Source organism: Sorex fumeus, unplaced genomic scaffold, assembly GCF_029834395.1.
Source record: "Sorex fumeus unplaced genomic scaffold, SorFum_2.1 ptg000029l, whole genome shotgun sequence".
In the NCBI taxonomy this organism is placed as follows: Eukaryota; Metazoa; Chordata; class Mammalia; order Eulipotyphla; family Soricidae; genus Sorex; species Sorex fumeus.
This window is the reverse complement of record NW_026606086.1, coordinates 17,547,805-17,568,786: the sequence shown is the minus strand read 5'-3', so window position 1 is coordinate 17,568,786 and position 20,982 is coordinate 17,547,805. Positions and strand designations below refer to the sequence as shown.

The window sequence follows — 20,982 nt, the reverse complement described above, 5'->3', positions numbered from 1 at the left end:
GGGTCTGGCGGGGAGCCTGGTCCAGGTGGGCTCTGGAGATGTGGGAGGTCCCCGGCCACTCAGCGGGGGCTGGAGGCAGCCACGGCCCCACTCTGGGAGCTGAATCTAACCGTTCGCTACCCTCCCCCCCAGCGGCCCTGTCCAGTCACATCCCGGACTGGCAACCGAGCACCAGGTTGCCCTGGCCCCTGTCCCTGCATCCAGGGACACGGTGTGACTCTGTTTGTCTTCACCACTTTTTATTTTTACTGGTTCTTGGGCACAGGATGGTACCCAGGATCACTCCTGGAGGTGCTGTGGGGTGCCGGGTTGGCATCGTGCCTGGCAGTGCCCATCCTGGACTCTGGCTTCCGTGCGTGTGGCTGGAATAGCTGGGACTGGGGATCTGGCCTCCTTTCCCTGTGACAACCTCGCTCCACCTCCCACAGCGTCCGGGCCTGGTCTCTGTGGGGCCCCGACCTGAGGCTGAGGCTGAGCACACACCTCTCAGTGCCAGGAGCAGGTGGGTCTGGGGACAGGCCAGGGGCCGCCTGCCTCAGCCCCTGGGGGTCCAGCCCGCAGGGTCACCTTGGATGGCGCCCCCAGAAACCGGGCGGGCTCTCTCCCAGCCTGGTGCCCAGCCCATCCCGGACACTGCCAGGGCCGCGCATAGGCGGTCGCTGCGGGCGACCGAGGGGCCGGTTACATAAGGCTCCGGGCCGGGACACCCCGACCGTCCCCTGGCGCCAGGCCCCGCCCCGCGCTGGCCGCGCCCCGGGCAAGATGGCGCTGGGGGGGCCGGAGCCGGCCCGGGCGGGGGTCCCCCCGCAGGTGTCCCCGGGGACCCGCGCGGACGGCGGGAGCAGAAGGACCCCGCCCCGCCGCAGGGCGCGCCGCCCCCGGCCCGGGCTCCCGGCCCCGCGCGCGCAGCCGATGCCAGCCGGGCGCGCGCCCCCCGCCGAGCCCCGCGCCCCCCGCACTCCCCGCCGAGCCCCATACGCCCCCAGCCTGCGAGCCCCGCCGAGACAGCCCCGCGTCCCCCGCTGAGCCCCGCGCCCCGCGCCCCCCTCAGCCGAGACTGCCGCCGAGCCCCGCGCCCCGCGCCCGCCCCGCGGCGCCCGCCCGCGCCCCGTCCGCGCGTGTCCGTGCGCCCGGCGGGAGGGGCCCGCGCGCTCCCGCGTGTCTGCGGCCGCGCAGCCCGAGCCCCGCCGGCCGAGCCCGGCGCGCCGCCCCGCCCGCACCCCGGGCCGCGCTGCGGCTGGGCGCGGGGCGCGGGCGCGGGCGCGGGGCGCGGGCGCGGGCGAAGAGCGCCCGCCCGGGATGCCCGCCGCGCCGCGGGCCTGGCCATGTCGTCGTCCTTCTTCAACCCCAGCTTCGCCTTCAGCTCGCACTTCGACCCCGGTGAGTCCCCGCCGCCCGCTTAACCCTTCCCGCACCGCCGCCGCCGCCGCCGCCGGCCCGGCGCCCACCCGCTCCGGATCCCCCGGGGGGAGGGGCTGGGGCTCTGGCCAAGGCGCCCCGCGACGGGAAGCCGCCCGGCCCAGGTTCCTGGGCCCGGGGCCCCGCTGTTCAGGGGAGGACGCTGCCAGGACCCAGACCCGGAGCAGTGGCGAGTGCCCCCTCCGGGGTCCGGGCCAGCATGGCCGCTTGCCAGGCCCTGGGCTTAGCAGGAGTGGTCCTCGGGCTGAGACCTTGTGGGGTCTGCGTCGCGCGTTGGGAACAGTGGCGAGCCCCCGCACCGAGGCCAAGAGTGCGGCCCTCCCCGCAGGGCCCGCTGTCGTCACACCGGCGGGGAACCAGCTCTTCCCTGCCGCGATCCACGACAGGCTGCACCGCACACGCATGAAGCAGGATGCACTCAGGAGTAGGCATGCACACAGAACTGGGCACATGTATGAGCTGGGCACAGGCATGGAGTCGGGCATATGCGCAGCACTGGCACACACATGAACTGGGAAGATGAATATGGAGCCCAGCGGTCTGTCCCCGGGGAGCCTGGTAGGGGGCAGCCCGCAGGCCCTGAGCCCCAGGCTGGAGGTCCGGCTGAGGGCAGGGGCCCGGCGGGGGTCCTACCCCACCTGTCTTCTGCTTTAGGAGGGTCCAGACTTGCCCTGTGTGGGGTCATGGACCATGCCCACGCCCACCCACACAGACCCCCTCCTTGCTCCCCTGATCCCTGGCATGAGGCACTCATGTGCCCAGGTGCCGCGGCTGGCCCTGAGGAGGGGACCCTGCCTTCCTGTCCAGAGATGGGCCTGCAGGAGCTCAGCCCCTGAGACAGGCCACGCTGGGGTCTGCAGGAACCAGGGGGAGGGGCAGGGGGAGGGGCTTTTCCTCACCTGTGCCCCCACCTGGTGCTCAGGGCTCAGCATTGGGTCTGGGTGGGAGCCCACCTATGCCTGGGGGGGTCTGCACCAGCTGCCCTGATGCCCCTGCACTGCCCCTTTGGTGCCTCAGGGGAGCCTCGGCCTCAGGTCACCACACACACTCAGTGCACACGCGCACACGCGCACACACATATGCACTGAGTGACCACACATGAACTCAGCGCGCACACACATACTCAGTGCGCATGCACATACATGCACTCAGCACATATGCACACACACGCATGCACTCAGTGACCACATGCACTCAGCACACACGTGTACACACACACTCAGCACATATGCACACACACACGTACTCAGTGAGCACACGCACTCAGCACACATGTATGCACACACACTCAGCACACACATGCACACACATGCACTCAGTGAGCACACATGCACTCAGCGCACATGCACGCACACACACTCAGCACACATGCACGCACACGCATGCACTCAGTGACCACATGCACTCAGCACACACGTGTACACACACACTCAGCACATATGCACACACACGCATGTACTCAGTGAGCACATGCACTCAGCGCACATGTATGCACACACACTCAGCACACACATGCACACACATGTACTCAGCACACATACATGCACTCAGTGGGCACATGCACTCAGCACACATGCACGCACACACACTCAGCACACATGCACGCACACGCATGCACTCAGTGAGCACACACGCATACACTCAGTGCACATGACACACACACTCAGCGAGCACACACGCACACTCTGAGCACACACACTCAGCATACACGCACACATTTCATGAGCACACAGGTACACACAGTGTGAGAACACACATGCAAGTCTGTGAGACTACACATATGGGCACACAGAACATGGGGGAGCCCCTATGCACACGCACGCACACACGTACTCCCTACACGCTTACTCTCCATATATGCTCCTGTGTGTCATTGCGTGTGACTCCCGTGCAGGTCGCATGGCCATGGTTGGCCCAGGCATTGGCCCCGGGGCCCCACCCAGTGCCCTGTAGGCGAGTCCCCGGCCTCGGAGCGTCGTGGGGGTCGCTTCCCTGGGAGGCTTCTTGAGCCCTGCCTGAGGCTGTGGGACCCCAGCCCCCGCCTTCATCTCCTAGAGGCTGGCCTGGCCAGGCCCTTGGGCCCCCACACCTTGGTGGCCCGTGGGTACCCGCTTCATGAGGAAGGTCCCACCAAGCGCCCATGTCCCTCTCCTTGGCAGGGCCATCCTGGGGCGGCTCGTGGGGGAGACTCCGACTCAGCTGAGGCTCCCGCTTGTTTGGGGGGAGGTGGGCCAGAGGGTGGCCAGTCAGCTGTGCAGACACTGACCTCAGGCTGGGCTGGGCAGAAGCACGGCGAGGGGGCAAGAGTGGGCCTGGGGGCTGGGCAGGACCATGAGGGGCAGAGTGGGCCCCGCCCCGACCCACAGAGGAAACCGCAGAGGCAGAGAAGATGGAAATGGCTCCCGGGCTGGGGCTGGGTGTCCCACCTCCTTCCGCGGGTCTTGGGAGGTCCTGGGCCTGGGAGACAGTGGCCAGAGGCCCTGCGAGGACCCCCAGAGCTGGCATGAGGGAGGCACTCGTCCGGAGCTCGGGCTCTGCGGTCCCCCTGGGCGGGCCCCTGGACCCCGTGTGCTCAGGAGGGCCAAGCCCAGCTCGCCCTGCCCGCCTGGCCCCCCACCTTAATCTCCACTCCTGGATGCAGGCTCCCAAGCCCCCCTGCATTTGTGGGCACTGCTGGCCAGCTGGAGCCTGACTGGGGGGTGACCCGGGATAAGAAGCAGCCTGGGTGCCCCTTCCTGCCCGCAGCCAGAGTGGAAGGGCGGCTGTGTCCAGCGGGGGCGTGGAGACCCTGCTTTCTGGGGTCCCAGGTGGGCAGTGAAGGGGCTGAGGCGGAGCCGCTGTGCAGAGGGGACCTGCGGGGGGCAGGGCAGAGCAGGGAGAGGGACTCATGTGCATGGGGTCCTCACCTAGCCCGGCCCCTGCTGTGCTCAGGGCAGCGAGAGGCGCGGTTACGCCCAGTACCAGGCTTTGTCACGTGCAGGTGGTGGAACTTCCTTCCTGCTGAGGGCAGTGGCCACCTATGGGAAGGGCAGGCTGGGGGGAGGGCACTGTGTCTGCACGCATGTGAGTGAATATTCAGCAGCACAGTCACGTGGACACACGTGTCCGTGCAGACAGGAGTGTAGCACATATGTGGTGAATGTTTATTGTGCATGTGTGTGGCACATATGTGTGGATGTGATTGTAACATGGGTATAGTTGTTGTGTACAGGTATGTGCAGACATGTATGTGCAGGTGTAATGTGAAGGTAGTGTGTAGGCATGTTTACTGCACACGTGTGTGTGGGCGTGAGTGTGGCGTGCATGGCAGGTTTAGTGTGCACGTGTGTGTGGTCATGAAGATCGGGTGTGCTCCCCCCTGAGCTCTGCCTCAGTGAGTTTCGGCTGCAGGCCCTTCGTCTGGCAGGTGCAGCAGTGCCCTCGTGGGTGGTGGTGTCCTCAGCGGGACCTTGGTGCCTCCAGGGCAGTGGCGGGGTGAGGCTCGCCCAGCCTTGGTCTGGCTCACGGTCGGCAGAGAGGGTGGCCTCAGTTTCCCTGGCTGGCATGACCAGAGCAGAGGCAGGGGGCCGTCCTCTGCTGAGCCTGAGCAGGGACCGCATGACCATTCAGGCCCCTCCCTTGGACCCTTTTCCTACCAGGAAGCCCCTGAACGATGAGCTTGCTCCGATGGGGGCTGGCGGGGGTCAGGTGCATCTGTGGTGGGGTCTGGGCCCCTGGACACTGGCCTCTGGGCATACAGCAGTCCCCGCCTCCAGGTGCCTGCGTGCAACCTCAGGCTTAGGCCACACCCGGTTGCAGAAGCTCCTTCCTGTTTGTGCCACTGGTGGGGATTGAGTGTCCCCATCACTGGCCAAGAGGCTGAGAGAGTCACAGCATCTGCCTCGCACACGCCAACCTGGGGTTGGTCCTGGCCCCCCGTGTGGCCCCCGAGCTGCGCCGGGAGTGATCCCTGAGCACAGAGCCAGGAGTCAGCTCTGGCACCACCAGGTGTGGCCCCAATCCCAAAACCCAGCTGAGGTGCCCCAGCCTGCAGGGCATGCGCTCAGAGAGAGCTTCGGGGTGGGGGGTGGGCACTGGGGGGCCCAGCTCGGACCCTGGAACTGGGTACACTGGGCTGGGCAGGGGTTCACGGTGTTTCAGAGGGTTCAGGGAGCAGGAGGCCACAGAGATGGGCATCCTGGGGGGTCCCAGGCAGGGCTGGGGGACTCGGGAGGCTTGCCTCACAGCACCCTCCACTCCTGCCTAAGGGCTGCGTGCCACCCCTGTCTGCTTCCCGAATGTCCTCCCCATTGCGATGACCCCTCACCCCTCAGAGCACCCATGGTGGCACGCACATTTCCGGCCCTGGGCTAGACAGGAAGCGCCTCTGGGAACTTTTCATCTGCCCCTTGCCACCCCTGCTCCTGTTCTCAGGGGTCCAGTGCTCGATCCTCCTGGCTCTGCCGCTGACCCAGCTCTGGGGATAGGACAGACCCAGGAGTCTGCTCAGGGTTGGGGCCCTCCAGGACAGGTGAGGGCACACGGCCCAGCTCCTATGTGTGTGCAGATGCACACAGGTGTGCGTGCATATACTCTATGTACATATGTGTGCATATACTCTATACAACTGTGTGCGTGCATGTACTCTATGCACATAAATATACTCTGTCACTGTCACTGTAACTGTCCTCCCGTTCTTCATTGATTTGCTCGAGCGGGCCCAGTAACGTCTCCACTGGAGACTTTTGCAAATATGTGTGCATATACTCCTACACATGTGTGCATGTATATACTCTGTACAAATGTGTGCATGCATGTACTCTAGGCACATGCATACACTCTTATGTGCAAATGTGTGCATGCATATACTCTATGCACATGTATTTATTCTATGTGCAAATGTGTGCGCATATACTCTATGCACATATGTGTGCATGCATATACTCCACCTATGTGTGCATTAACTCTGTACAAATGTGTGCATGCATATACTCTATGTACAAGAATATATTCTATGTGCAGACATGTGCGTATATACTCCATTCACATATGTGTGTGCATGTACTCTGTGTCCCATGTGCATTCCATGTGCGTATGCACATTGACCTGTGTGCTATGTATGTCCTGGGTGTGTGCCACACTGCATGAATCCCACATATGCATGGTGTCCCATGTGAACACATGTGTGTGTCCAATGTACACATGTGTCCTGTGTCCAGTGTCTGTAGGGTGGGGAGTGTAAAAACACATGTATGTCCATGAGTATGTACACATATGCAGTGTACACAATCCCGGGTACAATGTATTCTGTGTGTGTGTCCCGTGTGCTGTGTCCCATAACACATGAATATGCATGTATGTCCCATGTATACCACCCATGTGCCTATGTACACATGCATGTGTCCCTTATGTATCCTATGCACATCCATATCCCACACACGTGTCTTTTTACGTCTCCATGTAATTGAGTGTATCTTACATGTATATGTACATCATGTATGTGTGATGAGTGTACACCTCGTGTGTGTACATGTGTGTATACCTTGTGTGTATGTTTACCCATGCATGTGTGTGCACCCCACGTGAGTATGAATGTGTGTGTGTGTGTGTGTGTGTGTGTGTGTGTGTATTGAGTCCCTCAGGCTTTGACAGTGGTGGTCAGTCACCCTTCCATAGTCCTGAGCCACCAAACCCGCGGGAGTCGGGTGTGTCCACACTGCGCTGAATCTTGGTCTGGGAGGGTGTGAGCCCCCCAAAGGACCTGGGTGCTGGGCCTTAGACCCCAGGGCTGTGCATGAGGCCACAGCGGCACCCAGTGGCAGGTTGAGGGACTACAGGTGCCTGCTTCTCTGGGGGGTGTGGGGTGAGCTGGGTAGGGTCTCACGATTCTCCCCCACAGACGGCGCCCCCCTTGGCGAGCTCTCCTGGTCATCGTCCCTGGCCGTGGTGACTGTTTCCTTCTCGGGGCTCCTCATGGTCGTTGCCCTCATGCTGGCCTGTCTGTGCTGTAAGAAGGGGGGCATCGGGTTCAAGGTGAGAGACCCCGACAACTGTGCTCATCCCCGGACACTGGGGTCCCGCAGCCCACAGGCACTAGACGCTGGGGTCCCCTGGACCCGGCCCACAGACGCTGGGGTCCCCCCGTCAACAGATGCTGGGGTACCCCCCGGCCCACAGACACTGGGGGTCCCCCAGCCCCTGACCCCCAGACGCTGGGGTCACCCGATCCCTGCCCTACAGATGCTGGGGTTCCTCAGCCCCCGCCCTACAGATGCTGGGGTCCCCGGCCCCTCCCCTATAGACGCTGGGGTCCCACATGCTGACCCAGGCCGCACAGTGGACTCACTGACTGGCCAGGGGGCTCCTGGGGGGCTCCAGGGGTCTGGAATTCCAAGTGGCTCACGCAGGCGCCCGGCTTCAGGCCCGGGGCACAGGGCTGAGCGACCGCGTCCTACACACATTCCGGGGTTGGAATGCAGCGGAGGTGTTGGCCACAGATGGGGGGTGGGGGGAACAGGACAAAATGGGGGGTTGGGCCCTGGCTGGCCTGTGGGAAGAGGTCCTGCTGACTCGGCTAGAGCCTGTCTGGAGGTCAGCGGCTGGGTTCTCCCTGTCAGTGTCCACCCTAATGACCACGCCCAGTGGTGGGACCCCACTTCAGAGGCTCAGCAACCCCCACAGTTCCCCTGAAGGTGGCCGAGGCGCCAGCACAGGGAGGCTGGTGACCCCCTTGACCCAATCAACCTTCCAGAACCCTCCAGGGGGCTGCCCCATGGCCCAGCCCTGGGTGCTGTCCACAGGAGCCCCAGGACTGGTGGGCGGCCAGGCCAGGGGAGGGACTGGCCACTGGCACCAGCCCTCAGAGCCAGGAGGCACAGCCACGGCCCGTCCCTGGGACATGGTGGCGAGCCCGCCATGCTCACGCTGGCCTACCTGGTATCCCGCTGTGTGGGCGGCGTCTGCCGGGCCGTAGGGCGGCAGCAGGTAACGGCTGGGGGCCCCTGTGCCCGGCTCCATCTAGCTGGGGAGGCCAAGGCCAGAGCCAGGACCCCCGGGACCGACTCCGTCCAGGGGACGGGCTTGGCAGCCGTTTCGAGCAGCCGCCCAGGTGTGGCCCTGGGAGCTGGGGAGAGGCGCGGGGTCAAGGTCCGGCCTGTGGCGGGTGGTGGCGGCCTCAGAGGATGCGGTGGGCCCCGTGCTCCGGGCCCGCAGGGCAGCAGCTGGTGAGGGCCGGGGGGCTCAGGCCGGGTGCTGCCCCGCAGGAGCTGCAGAATGCCGAGGGGGAGGAGGAGTACGCCCCTGATGCCGTGGGGCTCGGCTCCCCTGCACCCGCACCCGCGCCCGCGGGGCCGGACGTCTACGTGCTGCCCCTCAACCAGGTGACCCTGCAGGGGCCGGAGCAGCAGGGCCGCACAGGTGAGTAGGGGAGGGTCACCACACAGTGATGGACCTGGCCGCCTGGGGCGGGCTGAGCACCCCATCTGACCCTGGCACTCCAGCACCCAGACTCCCCGCCCCACTCAGTTTAGGGCCCCCAGCCCACTGGCCCCCAGAATCCTCAAGGGCAGCCCTGCCTCTGTGGGGAGGGCACGCAGGGACGGGGACGTGGGGGACATGGGGGTGTGGGGTCAGTGGCAGAGGCAGCCCCTCTGGTCTGGTTTCCCTGATGCCGCCACTGTCCTGGGGGCCCCTGGCCTGCTCAGGAGACGCCAATTAGAGCTTGCACCTCACAGGGACCCCCTAACTCTGCCCAGCACAGGCTGCTGGCCCCAGGAGAACCTCCTCCCATCTCAGCTTGGCCCGCGGCTCCCCTGCACTGAGCGTGGGAGCAGAATTCGGGGAATCCCTTGGGGCATGGCAGGGCAGGAGTGGGCTCAGTGGTCTGGCTGACCCCTCTCCGCTGACTTCATCCGGGGGCCCGCAGGAGAATGGCCCCAGTGTGCTCCGTGCAGGGCTGTGCAAAGCAGCCCCCCAAACAAAGGCAGCTTTGGCGTGCCTGGCGCAGGAATGGCAGCCAGGGCGGGGCAGGGCGGGGCCTCTGTGCCCTCCTGCCCCGGGGGTTGGCTGCAGCCACACAGCCGCTGGGCAGTGCCCGGGCAAGGCCCCTCGGGCAAGTCACTTTGGCTGGGGCGCAGGTCTGGACCCCGGGAAGATGCCTGGAGCAGCCTGCTGGCCTCCGGGCCCCTCGAGCCTCAGCAGCCCTGCCTCGGTGGGGCCCCTGGGAGCAGGGGAGCCTGAGTTGGGCTTCTCGCTCTTCCCTCCCCCTCACAGGACAGCTGCTCACTGCCTCGGACCTGGGCCGGCAGGATCTCCTGCAGCTGAAGGACATGGGGCACGGCTGGTTTGGGAGGGTGAGTATGGGCATGGCTGGTCGGGTGAGTATGGGCACGGCTGACCTGGGTGTGTGGGTACGGTTGGTCAGGGATGAGTGTGTCCCCCAGACAGACCTGGGGCAGGGATGGAGCCGGCTTCTCTGTGACGGGCACACTCAGGTATCTCAGGCCACCACCTGCGTGGACCTTCTTTGGGGTGCTCAGGGCAGAGGCAAGGCCTTTCTGTCCAGCTCTGATAGCTGGAGACTGGGGTGATTGAGAGTGGGGGCACCAAGGATGGCTGAAGTCCTGGCCCCCAGCCTTGACCAGGCACCAGTACCCTGCCCTGGGGTCCATCTGCGTGACCGGAGGCACATGACCAGAGAGATTTGGAAGGAGGCGCCCGCAGTGACGTGGGCCTTTGCAGGTCTACCTGGGTGAGGTGCCCGCCGGCAGCGCGCGGGGCTCGCAGGTGGTGGTGAAGGAGCTCCGCAGCGGCGCCAGCGTGCAGGAGCAGTTGCGCTTCTTGGAGGAGGCGCAGCCCTATAGGTGGGTGGCGCAGAAGCGCGGGGCGCGGGTACTGCCTAGACACAAAGGCCGCCAGGCCGAGCCGAGTCGCCCCGCCCCCTGGCCCCGCCCCAACGAGTGAGCCCGCCCCGCCCCACGAGCGAAATAGCCACGCCCGTCCCCTTAACCCCGCCCCAACGGGCGAAACAGCCACGCCCACCCATTTAGCCCCGCCCCAACGAGAGAGCCCGCCCCGTTAGCCCCGCCCCTACCTCGAGCCCCGTCCCATCCCGCGGACCCGCCCCGTCCGGTGGCGGCCCAGGGCCAGAGTGTCCCCTCCGCAGGGCCCTCCAGCATGAAAACCTGCTCCGGTGTCTGGGCCAGTGCGCCGAGGCCACGCCTTACCTGCTGCTCCTGGAGTTCTGCCCCGTGGTAGGTGACCGCCAGCCCCACCCTAGGGCCTCACGCCCTCTCCCCCAGGAAGGCCTGTTGGGGTGCGGCCCCGCACCCGCTGCCCGCGTCCCTCACGGCCCTCCAACCTCCCGGCGAGCCGCCCTGTCCTCGTGACAGCTGCCCTTTTCCGCAGGGGGACCTCAAGGGCTACCTGCGCAACTGCCGCGTGGCCGATTCCCTGGCGCCGGACCCCCTGACCCTGCAGCGCATGGCCTGCGAGGTGGCCTGCGGCGTCCTGCACCTGCACCGCCATAACTACGTGCACAGGTGAGCGCCCGCCCGCTGCCAGGCCCGCGACCCCCGGGGCTGTGCGGGAAGAAGTGGCCGCCAGCCTGGACGCCGTATGGCCGTCCTCCACAACAACATCCTGGTGCTGAGTGATGGCACTGCGACTCCAGCATCAGTGATTTTGTTGCAGAGGGCAGCTGCCAGCCTCCCGGCCCGCCGCCCGCCCGGCCTTGCCCCGCCCCGCCCCCTGCCCCGCCCCACCCCGCCCGGCTCCCAGCCCTGTCTCGCCCCGCCCCCTACCCACCCTGCCCCGCCCACCCAGCTCCCTGCCCCGCCCCGCCCCGCTCCCTGCCTCGCCCCGCCCGGCTCCTTGTCTCGCTCCATCCCACTCCCGGCCCCGGCCCGCGCCCCGGCCCGCACCGCCCCGCGCCCGCCTGCGCCCCCTGGTGGCAGTGCCGTGGCCCAGCATGCTGCACCATTAGCCGAGGGGCCCCGACGCCTAAGTGGCCACAGGCTGCTGGGGGAAGCCCAGGGCTCGTTGCGGGGTTGAAAATAGTTGAGGCGGGGTAGCCCGCACATCTGCAGGTATGCCAGGAGGGCAGCTCAGTCTAGGTGGTACAGGAATAGATCCCCAGTACACTGGGGACCCCTGTTCTTGTCTCCCCAGAGAGCAGGCCACAGCAGATGGCAACCCGTATTAAGGGTCCCTGGGCTAGAGCACCGTGGGGGTCAGCAACTGGCCAAGCAGGCTGGGGGTCTGGTCCCAGTGAGGCTGGCCATTGAACTGCCATCCTGGCTGGTGTTTGAGGCTGGCCCTCGGGAACTCTGTAAGTGCCCGGGGTGATGGGTGGCCCCCACCCTGCTGAGCTCCCTCTCCCACCCCTTCCCAGTGACCTGGCCCTGCGGAACTGCCTGCTCACGGCCCACCTGACAGTGAAGGTCGGGGACTACGGCCTGGCACACGGCAAATACCGAGTAAGTGGGCGGGGACGGGCCTGCCGGTGGGAGGGGGCGGTCCTGTGACACCCGCCTGCCCACAGGAGGACTACCTGGTCACCGCTGACCAACTGTGGGTGCCGCTGCGCTGGATCGCACCCGAGCTGGTGGACGAGGTGCACAGTAATCTGCTGGTGGTCAGCCAGACCAAGGCCAGCAACATATGGTGAGTGCTGGGGCCTGGGCCCGCAGTGCCTGGAGTGGCAGGTTCAGAACACCAGAGAGGGAAAGTCTGGGCACAGCCGCCACTGTCCCACCCACCTCCACGAGGTCTTGGGGGTCGCTGGGTCACAAGACTAGCCTGGAGCCTTCCTGGGCACCCCCTCCCTCAGACCCTGGCCACATTCCCCACATGCTGCACCTACACCTTGTGGAGGGGCGGGCACGGGCGAGTGAATGGTGGGTGGAGGCTGGTGCAGGTGGGCACAGGTGCCAGGCCCAGATGGAGGCGAGCCTGGCTTTAGGGAGAGGTTCAGGTGCCTGCTATCACCCAGGAGCTCCTCCTCCTCTACGATGGACGCTGGGCACCGCCACCCCCCCTCCACCCAGTGTCCGCGTGGCCGCCAGCGCCTCTCGCTGTCTCCGCAGGTCTTTGGGGGTGACGCTCTGGGAGCTCTTTGAGATGGGCGCCCAGCCATACCCGCACCACTCGGACGGGCAGGTGCTGGCCTATGCCGTCCGCGAACAGCAGCTCAAGCTGTCCCGACCGCAGCTGCCATTGAGCCTGTCAGAGCGCTGGTGAGCGGGCGCGGCGCGGCGCGGGGCTCGGGGCGCGGGGCGGCGGGGGCGGGGCGCGGGGACGCAGCTGAGCCCTGCCGCCCTCAGGTACGAGGTGATGCAGTACTGCTGGCTGCAGCCCGAGCAGCGGCCGTCGGCCGAGGAGGTCCACCAGCTGCTGACCTACCTGTGCGCCCAGGGCACGTCCGACGCGGCTGAGGAGGACTTCGAGCGGCGCTGGCGCTCGCTGAGGCCCAGCGGGGGCGGCGCGGCAGCGCTGGCCCACCCGTCGTCCTTCCCGCTGCTGGAGCGGTTCTCGGGGGGCAGCGACGACGTGCTGACCGTGACCGAGACCAGCCGCGGCCTGGACTTCGAGTACCAGTGGGAGGCGGGCCCCGAGGCCCCGGCCAGCGCGTCCGGCGCGGCCCCGGGGGTGCTGCCCGTGCTCAGCGCGCACAGCCCCTCGGTGGGCAGCGAGTACTTCATCCGGCTGGAGGAGCCAGCGCCCGCCTGCCACGACCCCAGTCCCCCGGCCTCCCCCGGCCCAGACCCGGAAGGTGGCGCTTTAGAACCAAGGCTCGGTCACCCGCTGCCCACTGAGGGACCCCGGGATGACCGTGACCAGAGTCCGCCCCACCCTCTGCAGCCGCCCTCTCCCGGGCTCACCACCCCGGTGGAGAGGGGCCCCCTGGACCCTGAGCCACGCCAAGCTGCCCGCTGCCCCGCCCCTTCTGAGGACTCCCTAGCCACGCCTCCCTCAGCCGTGCCCCGGGACTGCTGCCCACTGGGGGAGTCCAATGCGTCCGCTAACAACAACAGCGGCCACAGGGCCCCGTGGCCCCGGGCTGCCAACCACGGGGACGGCTGCAGGGACAGCTGCCCCAGCCCAGAGCATGGCCCGCAAGCCGTCCCCGAGATGGCCCACCCCCTGGCCCCAGAGGGCCCCCGAGAGCCTCTTCTGGGGCTCCAGGCCACCCCTTCTGGCCAGGAGCCATGCCGTGGCCTTAGCTGCCCCCGGCTGTGCCCTGCTGTGGGCCTGGCTCCTGCCACCTGCCACGTCACGTCCTCCTGGACAGAGGCGGCCAGATGTGGAGGCGATAGTCCCCAGGCAGAGCCCAGGCTGGCGGAGGAGGCTACGGGCGCCCAGCTCCCCCACCCCTCCATCCCATCCCCCGAGGATGCCCCTCTCCCCGCCGAGGCCGCCAGTGCCCCCAGCGGCCTGCCAGCTTCGCCCACGCCGGCCAGTGGCTGCCAGACAGCTGCCACGGAGCCTTGGACTCTGGACCCTGGCAGCTGCCCCTCCCAGCTGGACGCGCCAGGCAGCGAGGACGAGGACACGGAAGGGACCCCTCCTGCCGCCGGGACCGACTCTCCCAGGGGCAGCCCGGCAGCCGAGGGGCCGGGCACGGTGCCCACCTGCCACCACTCCCCGCCCAGTCAGGTGGGAACCCCCGGCTCCCTGCGCCTCCCGGCCTTGGCCAGCGAGGCCGGATGCCAGCGCTTCTGCCCAGTGGCTGCGGGGCAGCCCCGGGCGCCGGACAGTGGCTACGACACGGAGAACTACGGGTCCCCTGAGCTTGGGGCGTCTGGGGGGCTGCCCTCGGAGGGTGGCAGCCCCGGGCCGGAGTCTCAGTTGTCCACCCCGCTGGGCAGCCTGGGCGACAAGAGCCCCTACCGGGATTCCGCCTACTTCTCGGACCTGGAGTCCGAGGGGGAGCCGCCCACAGGCCCCGCGGAGAAGCCGGGTCCCGCCGCCCCCGGGTCGGGGCCTGGGCCGGGCTCCCCGCGCCCCAAGGTCTTCGTGCTGACGCCGGTGCCCCCCGAGGGCCGGCCTGAGCAGGAGGAGGACAGCGACGACAGCGAGTCGGACGAGGAGCTGCGCGGCGGCAGCGCGCGGGAGCTGAGCGAGGACAGCGAGGAGGACGTGGCGCCCGTGGTGGTGGTGGCCGCCAGCCCCGGCTGCCGCCTGCGCAGCCTGCTGCGGATGCCCGCGCGCAGCCGCCAGAAGAAGGCCGTGTCCTTCTTCGACGACGTCACCGTCTACCTCTTCGACCAGGTGCGCGGCGCCCTGCGCGCGCGCGGCCCGCGGGCCCGCGGGACGCCGAGTCACGTGCTGCTCTGACCCCACCCCCAGGAGAGTCCCGCCCGGGAGGCCGGGGACCCCCGCCCCGGCGCCAAGGACTCGCCCCCCGCCTCCCCCGGCGGCCGGCCGCGCCCAGCCCAGCGACCCCCGGAGGGCTCCGCGGCCAGAGAGGGTGAGCCGGGGCGGGCGGTGACGTCACGGGAGGGCCTCCGCGGGGGCGTCAGGGCGGCACTGCCCATGACGTCACGCGGCCGCACGTGCTCGCAGGCGCCGCCTTCGAGTGGGGAGACTTCCCGCCGCTGAGCCCCGGGCAGCCCGTGGCCGCCACCCCCGCCAGGACCCCCAAGCCCGCGGTGCCAGGACCCTCGTCCCGCTTCACCGTGTCGCCCACCACGGCCGTGTCCCGCTTCTCAATCACGCACGTCTCCGACGCCGACGCCGACGCCAGGTCTCCGCGAGGTGAGGCTGCGCGGGAGGCAGGGCCGCTGGCCTCCTGGACACCGCGGCCGCGGCTGACCCCGGGCCCCCTGGCTGCTCTCCTCCCACGGGCGCTGCGCCCGGCCCTCTGTACCCCTTCGCGCCCTGCGGTGCCCGCCCCGACGCCCGCCCCACCCCGCGCCCTCCCCAACGCCCACCCTGCTGCCCCACACCCGCCCCATTGCCCACCCCAATGTCTGCCCCGCGTCTGCCCTCCTGCCCACCTGCTGCCCGGTGCCGGCCCAGCACCCGCCCGGGCGCGCCTGTCTCCCCGTCCTGCGGGAGGCGCTGGCACGGCCGCCCTGAGGGGCAGGCCGGCCGGGGCGCTCACAGACTCCACCTGTTTTCCAGACCCCGCCGCGGATGTGGGGGGCTGCTGTGATGAGGCGTGAGCCCCGCAGCACCCCAGGCCCTGCTCCAGCTGCAGAAGGGATGGTCAAGTGTGGTGGCCGCCTCTCTGGCCCTGCTGTCCCCATGTGCAGGCTGGACTGCCCTTGGCGCTGGCTGGACGGTCACGGGGGCGGCCCACTGGCCTCTGTGCCCTTTGCTTCGGAGTGCCCGGTGAGGATGCCAGGCTCACGTGCTCCCCCTTACCTCAGAGTCTGTGCCGCCTGCCCTCACTGACCCACAGTGTCCTGTCCACACCCCGCCGGGCCAGCTCCCACCTGGTCCCCCAACTGGAGCCGGGGTGAACAGCTCCCACCCGACTCCAGGCTGGTTATGAGCAGCTGGGGCTGGCAGTTCCTCTACACGGAGCACTGCCCTGTCTAGCTGCCAGTGCACAATGGGGCCACACCCCACGCTTGGTGTGTGTCGGATGCCGGCTCAGAGATGGGGCATGGGGCAAAGGGCGCCGGGCAGGCACCGGGATATTTTTGTGATCGCTGAGCGAACGGAAGCGCCAGGCCCTGCCATTGTCGCCAAAGAGATGTGAGCTCACTGCTGCCGGGCACGCGGGGTTTGTACTGTTTCGCGCGAGGCTTCGGATGCTGGTGCAATGTTTTTCTGGTTTCTTTTTTGTTTTTTAAAGAGAAACAAGCTGAAAAAGAGCCTTGGACTGAGTGTTTTGCTTTCCTTGGGGAAAGGGGGTAACATCTTGGTAAGATGTTCGGGCCATGCCCGGTGGTGCTCAGGCTCCCTCCTGATGGACTCGGCAGCCTGTGTCAGGTGCCATGGATTGAACCTGGGTTGGCCGCGTGCAAGGCCAACCCCCTCCCCGCTGTCGCCAGCTCCACCCTGGCCTGGCGGTGGGGCAGGCTGCAGGCGGCCCCGGGGCTGGGTCCATCCAGAGCTGGTCCTGGGTGCAGTTGCCATGCTCGGGACCCCGTGGGCGCCGGCCAGCCATCCATGTCAAAGCTGAGAACAGTGAGACCTTTGTATCCTGACAAAGTAGGGGGCAGCCAGCAGGCGGGTGGGACAGGACCCCCGCATGACATGCTCGGGGACCCGGAGTTCAACACTGGCCTCTCATGACGAGGCCGCTGGGGCCGAGACATGGGTCTGTGCTGCTGGTCAAGGGTGGTTTTGGTCCTGCTCCCCTGGTGATAAACCACGCAAGAAGACACGGGCACAGACACGTTTATTGAGTGAACAGAAGCTCCATATGTGACCTTGCAGCCCGATTCTGGTCCATGGCGGGGCCACCAGCCCCTATGTTTGCCTTGTCCTGGAGGCCACCGCCTCAGTGACGCTGGCCACCACCTTCAGGCAGCAAGGCAGGGTTTGCTCACGGTGTGAGCAGCAGGACTGTCATCGGAGGAGGGGGGCAGACCTGTCATTGGTCACTGTCGGCCTTAGCTGGACATGAGCAAAGGGATTCCTGAGGAGAGAAGACAGTGGCTTTAGCTTGGGGCTCGCTGTTCCCCTCCGTCCCCACCCTTTGAGCGGGTGCAGGCGGTGGGAAGAGCTGGGAGGGCAGGTCCATGGGGCCGGCTCCCCCCAGCACCCCCCTTGCCAGCGCTGACCCTAGAGTGGCAGCGAGCCCCCAGAATGTGGACGCCCACAGGTCCACTGAACTGTGGCCTCAGAGGGGCCCATCTATGAACAACATGCCCCACACAAGCAAGCAGCACCGCAGCAGGCCAGCACATAGCCCTGGGGCCGGCCCCACAGGGATACCCTGCAGGGCGGTACACAAAGAGGCCCAGGCAGGGGCCACATAGACACGCCCAGGTGGGAGGGCCACAGACACGCCCCAGTGGGAGGGCCACAGAGACACGCCCAGGTAGGAGGGCCACAGAGACACGCCCCCAGTGGGAGGGGCCAGACACCCCCAAACAGAAGAGGCCAGACACTCCCCTAATGGGCGGGCTACAAAGACACGCCCAATGGGAGGGCCAAACACATATCCCTAAACGGGAGGGGCCAGACACACCCCCTAATGGGTGGGCCAGAGACATGCCCCAAAGGGGAGGGGCCACAGACATGCTCCCTGTGGGAGGAGCCACAGATACACGCCCCCAACAGGGAGGGTCACAGACACGCCCCCAGTGGGCGGGACAACAGAGACACGCCCCAGTGGGCAGGTCAAGTAAGACACGCCCCGGTGGGGGGGCCACCGAGACAGGGCCCAACAGAGAGGGCCACAGGCACTCCCACGGGCACTGACTGCTCAGACACACTCGGACGCGGCGGGCAAAGACACGCGCCTCCTTGGCTCACGCATGGGCGATCGCAGTACGGACGGACATATGGCCAGACAAGAGGGTGACGGAGCGGGGAGCCGGCGGTGCCCGGGAGCCCATGCACAGATGAAACGAGGGACACGAGGGCTGCGCGGGCAGGAGCGCCTGGCGAGGCTGGGCGCTGAGCGTTACCTGGGCAGGTGTCCCTCCGGCGCGGGTGGGCTGGGCGCTCTGCAGCTGCCCGTCTCTTTTCCTGAGAACTTTGTTGCTTTAAAAATTCAGACTCTTTGTATGGAGGGCTTAAGGCACGGGGCAGTGGGGGGGTCGGCATCCTGGTGCCACGCTCCGCGGGTCATACCCTGAGAAAGCACCGCCCAGAGCTTCTGCCGTGTGTGGACAGGCTTCGGGCTCATGCTGCTCTGGAGGCGGGGCAGTGCGACCCCCTTCCCGAGGGGCAGGTGACCATCCCTGCGGTAGCTGCGGCCACACCTGCAGCGGCTACACTGCAGGACATCCCTGCAGCCCCTCCTGCAGCCCGTTGCAGCCCGGGCCAGAGCAGGGCAACGCCCCTTGGCAGCACCAGGACCGGTGCAGTGCCCGCTGCCTCGTGTGGACTTTGTGAAGCCAGGGGAGGCGGCCTAGAGCCTGGCTGCGGGCAGGGCCGACACTGAGACCAGGAGCCCCATGTGCAGGGTCCCCGCAGAGCTCTCCTCTGCAGAGGTGCGGGGAGGCAGGCACTTCTTCAATGGGCAGCCACCAGTCAGGAGAAAGAACCCTGCAGTGCCTGGAGTCTCCTCCTGGCCACGCCCCATGGGAGGAGTCTTCTGGCCACGCCTCAAGGGATGCTCCACCTGGCCATGTCCCCAGGGGCCAGGCCCTTTTGGGCTCAAGGTCCCAAAGCAGGGACACTGGCAGGACCTGAGGCAGGATTCTGCTGGCAGCAGGCAAGCTGCACGAGGCAGGACCCAAAGGTCCTCCCAGCGCTTGCAGCCACGCACACGGCACAAGTCCAACGCTGCCCAGCCGCTTCCGGGGGCTCAAGGGCAGTGCGGGTGGCAGCAGTCAGAATGCTTTTGCGAGAACGTGCCCAGTCGGTCGGTTTGTCTGTCCGGAGCAATGCTTAGTGCTGGCTCAGAATCCGCTTTCCGAGGGCATTGCCCTGACCAACTTGCTGGGCGTCCACACCCCTGTCCTCTGCTAGGGACTGGGGCTCAGCTGCATGGTCCTCCAGCTAAGGGGTTTGGGTGGAGGCCGGCAGGCCGCAGAGGACGGGACCCGCGAGTGGCCTCTACCTTCCTCCACCTGCCGACCTCTGTCCTCCTGGGAGTCTTCCCGGGTGGGGCAGTGCCCCCTGAGGAGCCAGGCCCCAGGCTTTTCCAGCAGCATCTGCCTGCGGATCTTTCCAGAATTCGGCTGGCAACCTCCAACAGGACGTCAGGAAAGGGGACTCTGCCAGCATGGTCCAAAGTGACCATGGCGTTGGAGACCTCCCATGGGACACAGTGGCACCATCCTTCAGCAAAGGGGGCGAGAGCGAGTGCCCGACAACAGGCATGTGGGCTCTCGTTGGACGTTCAATCCCCGATACTGGCGCAGAGCCCAGAGCCCCACCGGGTAAGGACAGGCCCCTGCAGCCCTCCATCAGCAACCCTCCGCAAACAGTCCTGGGCCAGGCTGGCTGGGCTCAGGTCCCGGCAGAGAGGACAGAGCAAGAATGACCACCAGGTGCACCCTGCTTGCGGCCCAAGCACCCAGCAGAGGCGGCTGAGACCCAGACAGGCCCAGAGGCTGCTCCCAGCAGTGTGGGGGCCGCTTGGCCCCGCAAGCTTCCGGCGGGAGAGCCAGCGCCCAGGAGAGGCGGTGCAGACCCAGCCGGGCGGGAGCGGGCACTTACTGCTCTCGCCAGGGGCTCAGAACCGCGCTACTTCCACTTCTGGGCTGCAAGGAGAAAGGGGATGTTGGTGGGGGAGGGGGTGCGGGGCCGGGGGCCGGGGTTCTGCCTGGGGTTAGGAGTGGACAGCAGCAGAGCGGGAAGGAGGCTCCACACCCAACTCAATGCAATAAATAAAACTTTTATTCAAACAATGGCAGAACCGGGCACAATTCAGATTTAAAAAAAAATAAAAGGAGAGAGAGAAGTGAGGCGGGCAACTTGACGCCTTAGTCCGAGGGTGAGGGGGTCTACATTCATCCTCTGAGCAGGGCACCCCTGCGCTGGAGTCTGTGAGCAGAAACAGACTCGGGGTCGCTCGAGCTGGGTCACTCGTCAGTAGAAAACGGGGCGTGTGGTGGGCGTGGGCCCCAGAGTGGGCGGGCAGCGAGGCTGGGCCAGTAGGCAGAGCCTGCGCCTCCCTGCAGTCACCGAGACACGCGGATGGGGCGCGTGGCAGCCACCGGGGGCAGGAGCCGCTGTCCAGCCGCTGTCCGCTCATGCCCACGCGGGGCGGGAGGTCTTTGGAACGCCCGCAGGTGGCGGCGGGCTCCCTCACCGGAGGGGGCTTCCTCAGGAGGCCCGCGGGGGGCTGAGGGCCCCGGCGGCACCAGGCGGTCCATGCAGGGTGGGGCGGGCAGGAAAAAAGCTTTTTCCTGTTTTTTTTTTTTTTTTGGTAAGATTTTTTTCCCCCCCCAAACTCTAGGCCTGGCTCACGGTGAGCCAGGGCGAAGGGTCAGTGGTCCTGGCACACAGGTGGGGGGCAGAGGTGGGCCCCCGCCTGGCGGGACAGCGACTGGGGCCGGCCGGCGGGGGCGGGGGGGCAGCACCATGGACCCTGGTGGACCCCAGAGTCTGGGTCACCAACCAAAAGGCAGGGGCGGCCGTGGGGTATGGGAGATCAAAGCAGGGGCGGGGAGGCGGAGGGCGCAGGGGGCGCAGCTCTCCCGGGCCTCAGACCGTGGACACCAGCGTACCGCTGCCGCTGTGGACAGAGCACAGGACGCCGGGCCACTTGCACCCGCGCAGACACCCCAACCAGCCCCGCCCAGACCCCATGGCAGCCTGGCCTGCTGGCTGCCAGCAAGACCACGGGCTGCCCCTTGCTGTCCCCTGCCGAGGGCCGTCCACGCCCACGGAGCCGCTGCCTCTTACCTGCTCACGGCCCGTGCCCCGTAGTCATCCAGGCCCTGGAAGGAAGGGGACAGTCAGGGGCACACCTGCACGCCTCCGCTGGAGGGGGCGCTGCGGTGGGGC

At 67.0% G+C, this 20,982-nt stretch overlaps 1 protein-coding gene and 1 long non-coding RNA gene across 2 annotated transcripts; one reads left to right on the top strand and one right to left on the bottom strand.

The window, feature by feature from the left end:
* Window positions 1-1,245: 1,245 nt before the first annotated feature.
* Window positions 1,246-15,578, top strand: AATK (apoptosis associated tyrosine kinase). The gene is made up of 14 exons (XM_056115373.1): window positions 1,246-1,380; window positions 7,298-7,431; window positions 8,661-8,814; window positions 9,670-9,749; window positions 10,153-10,259; window positions 10,562-10,649; window positions 10,804-10,937; window positions 11,789-11,873; window positions 11,939-12,060; window positions 12,483-12,632; window positions 12,720-14,721; window positions 14,764-14,866; window positions 14,962-15,153; window positions 15,523-15,578. Exons 1-14 carry the CDS (start codon window positions 1,326-1,328, stop codon window positions 15,561-15,563), a joined length of 3,447 nt encoding a protein of 1,148 aa, XP_055971348.1. The 5' UTR covers window positions 1,246-1,325; the 3' UTR covers window positions 15,564-15,578.
* Window positions 15,579-16,773: 1,195 nt separating this feature from the next.
* Window positions 16,774-20,932, bottom strand: LOC130024968 (uncharacterized). Its single transcript, XR_008792619.1, has 3 exons — window positions 20,881-20,932; window positions 19,690-19,733; window positions 16,774-16,990 (listed from the first exon to the last, which is right to left on the bottom strand). It is a non-coding gene; the product is annotated as an uncharacterized LOC130024968 (long non-coding RNA).
* Between the last annotated feature and the right edge of the window lie 50 nt (window positions 20,933-20,982).

Coding starts and splice junctions, on each gene's coding strand:
- AATK (XM_056115373.1), top strand. CDS start 1,326: ATGTCGTCGTCCTTCTTCAACCCCAGCTTCGCCTTCAGCTCGCACTTC. Junction 7,432..8,660: donor AGGGGGGCATCGGGTTCAAG/GTGAGAGACCCC, acceptor GCTGCCCCGCAG/GAGCTGCAGAATGCCGAGGG. Junction 10,938..11,788: donor CGCCATAACTACGTGCACAG/GTGAGCGCCCGC, acceptor ACCCCTTCCCAG/TGACCTGGCCCTGCGGAACT.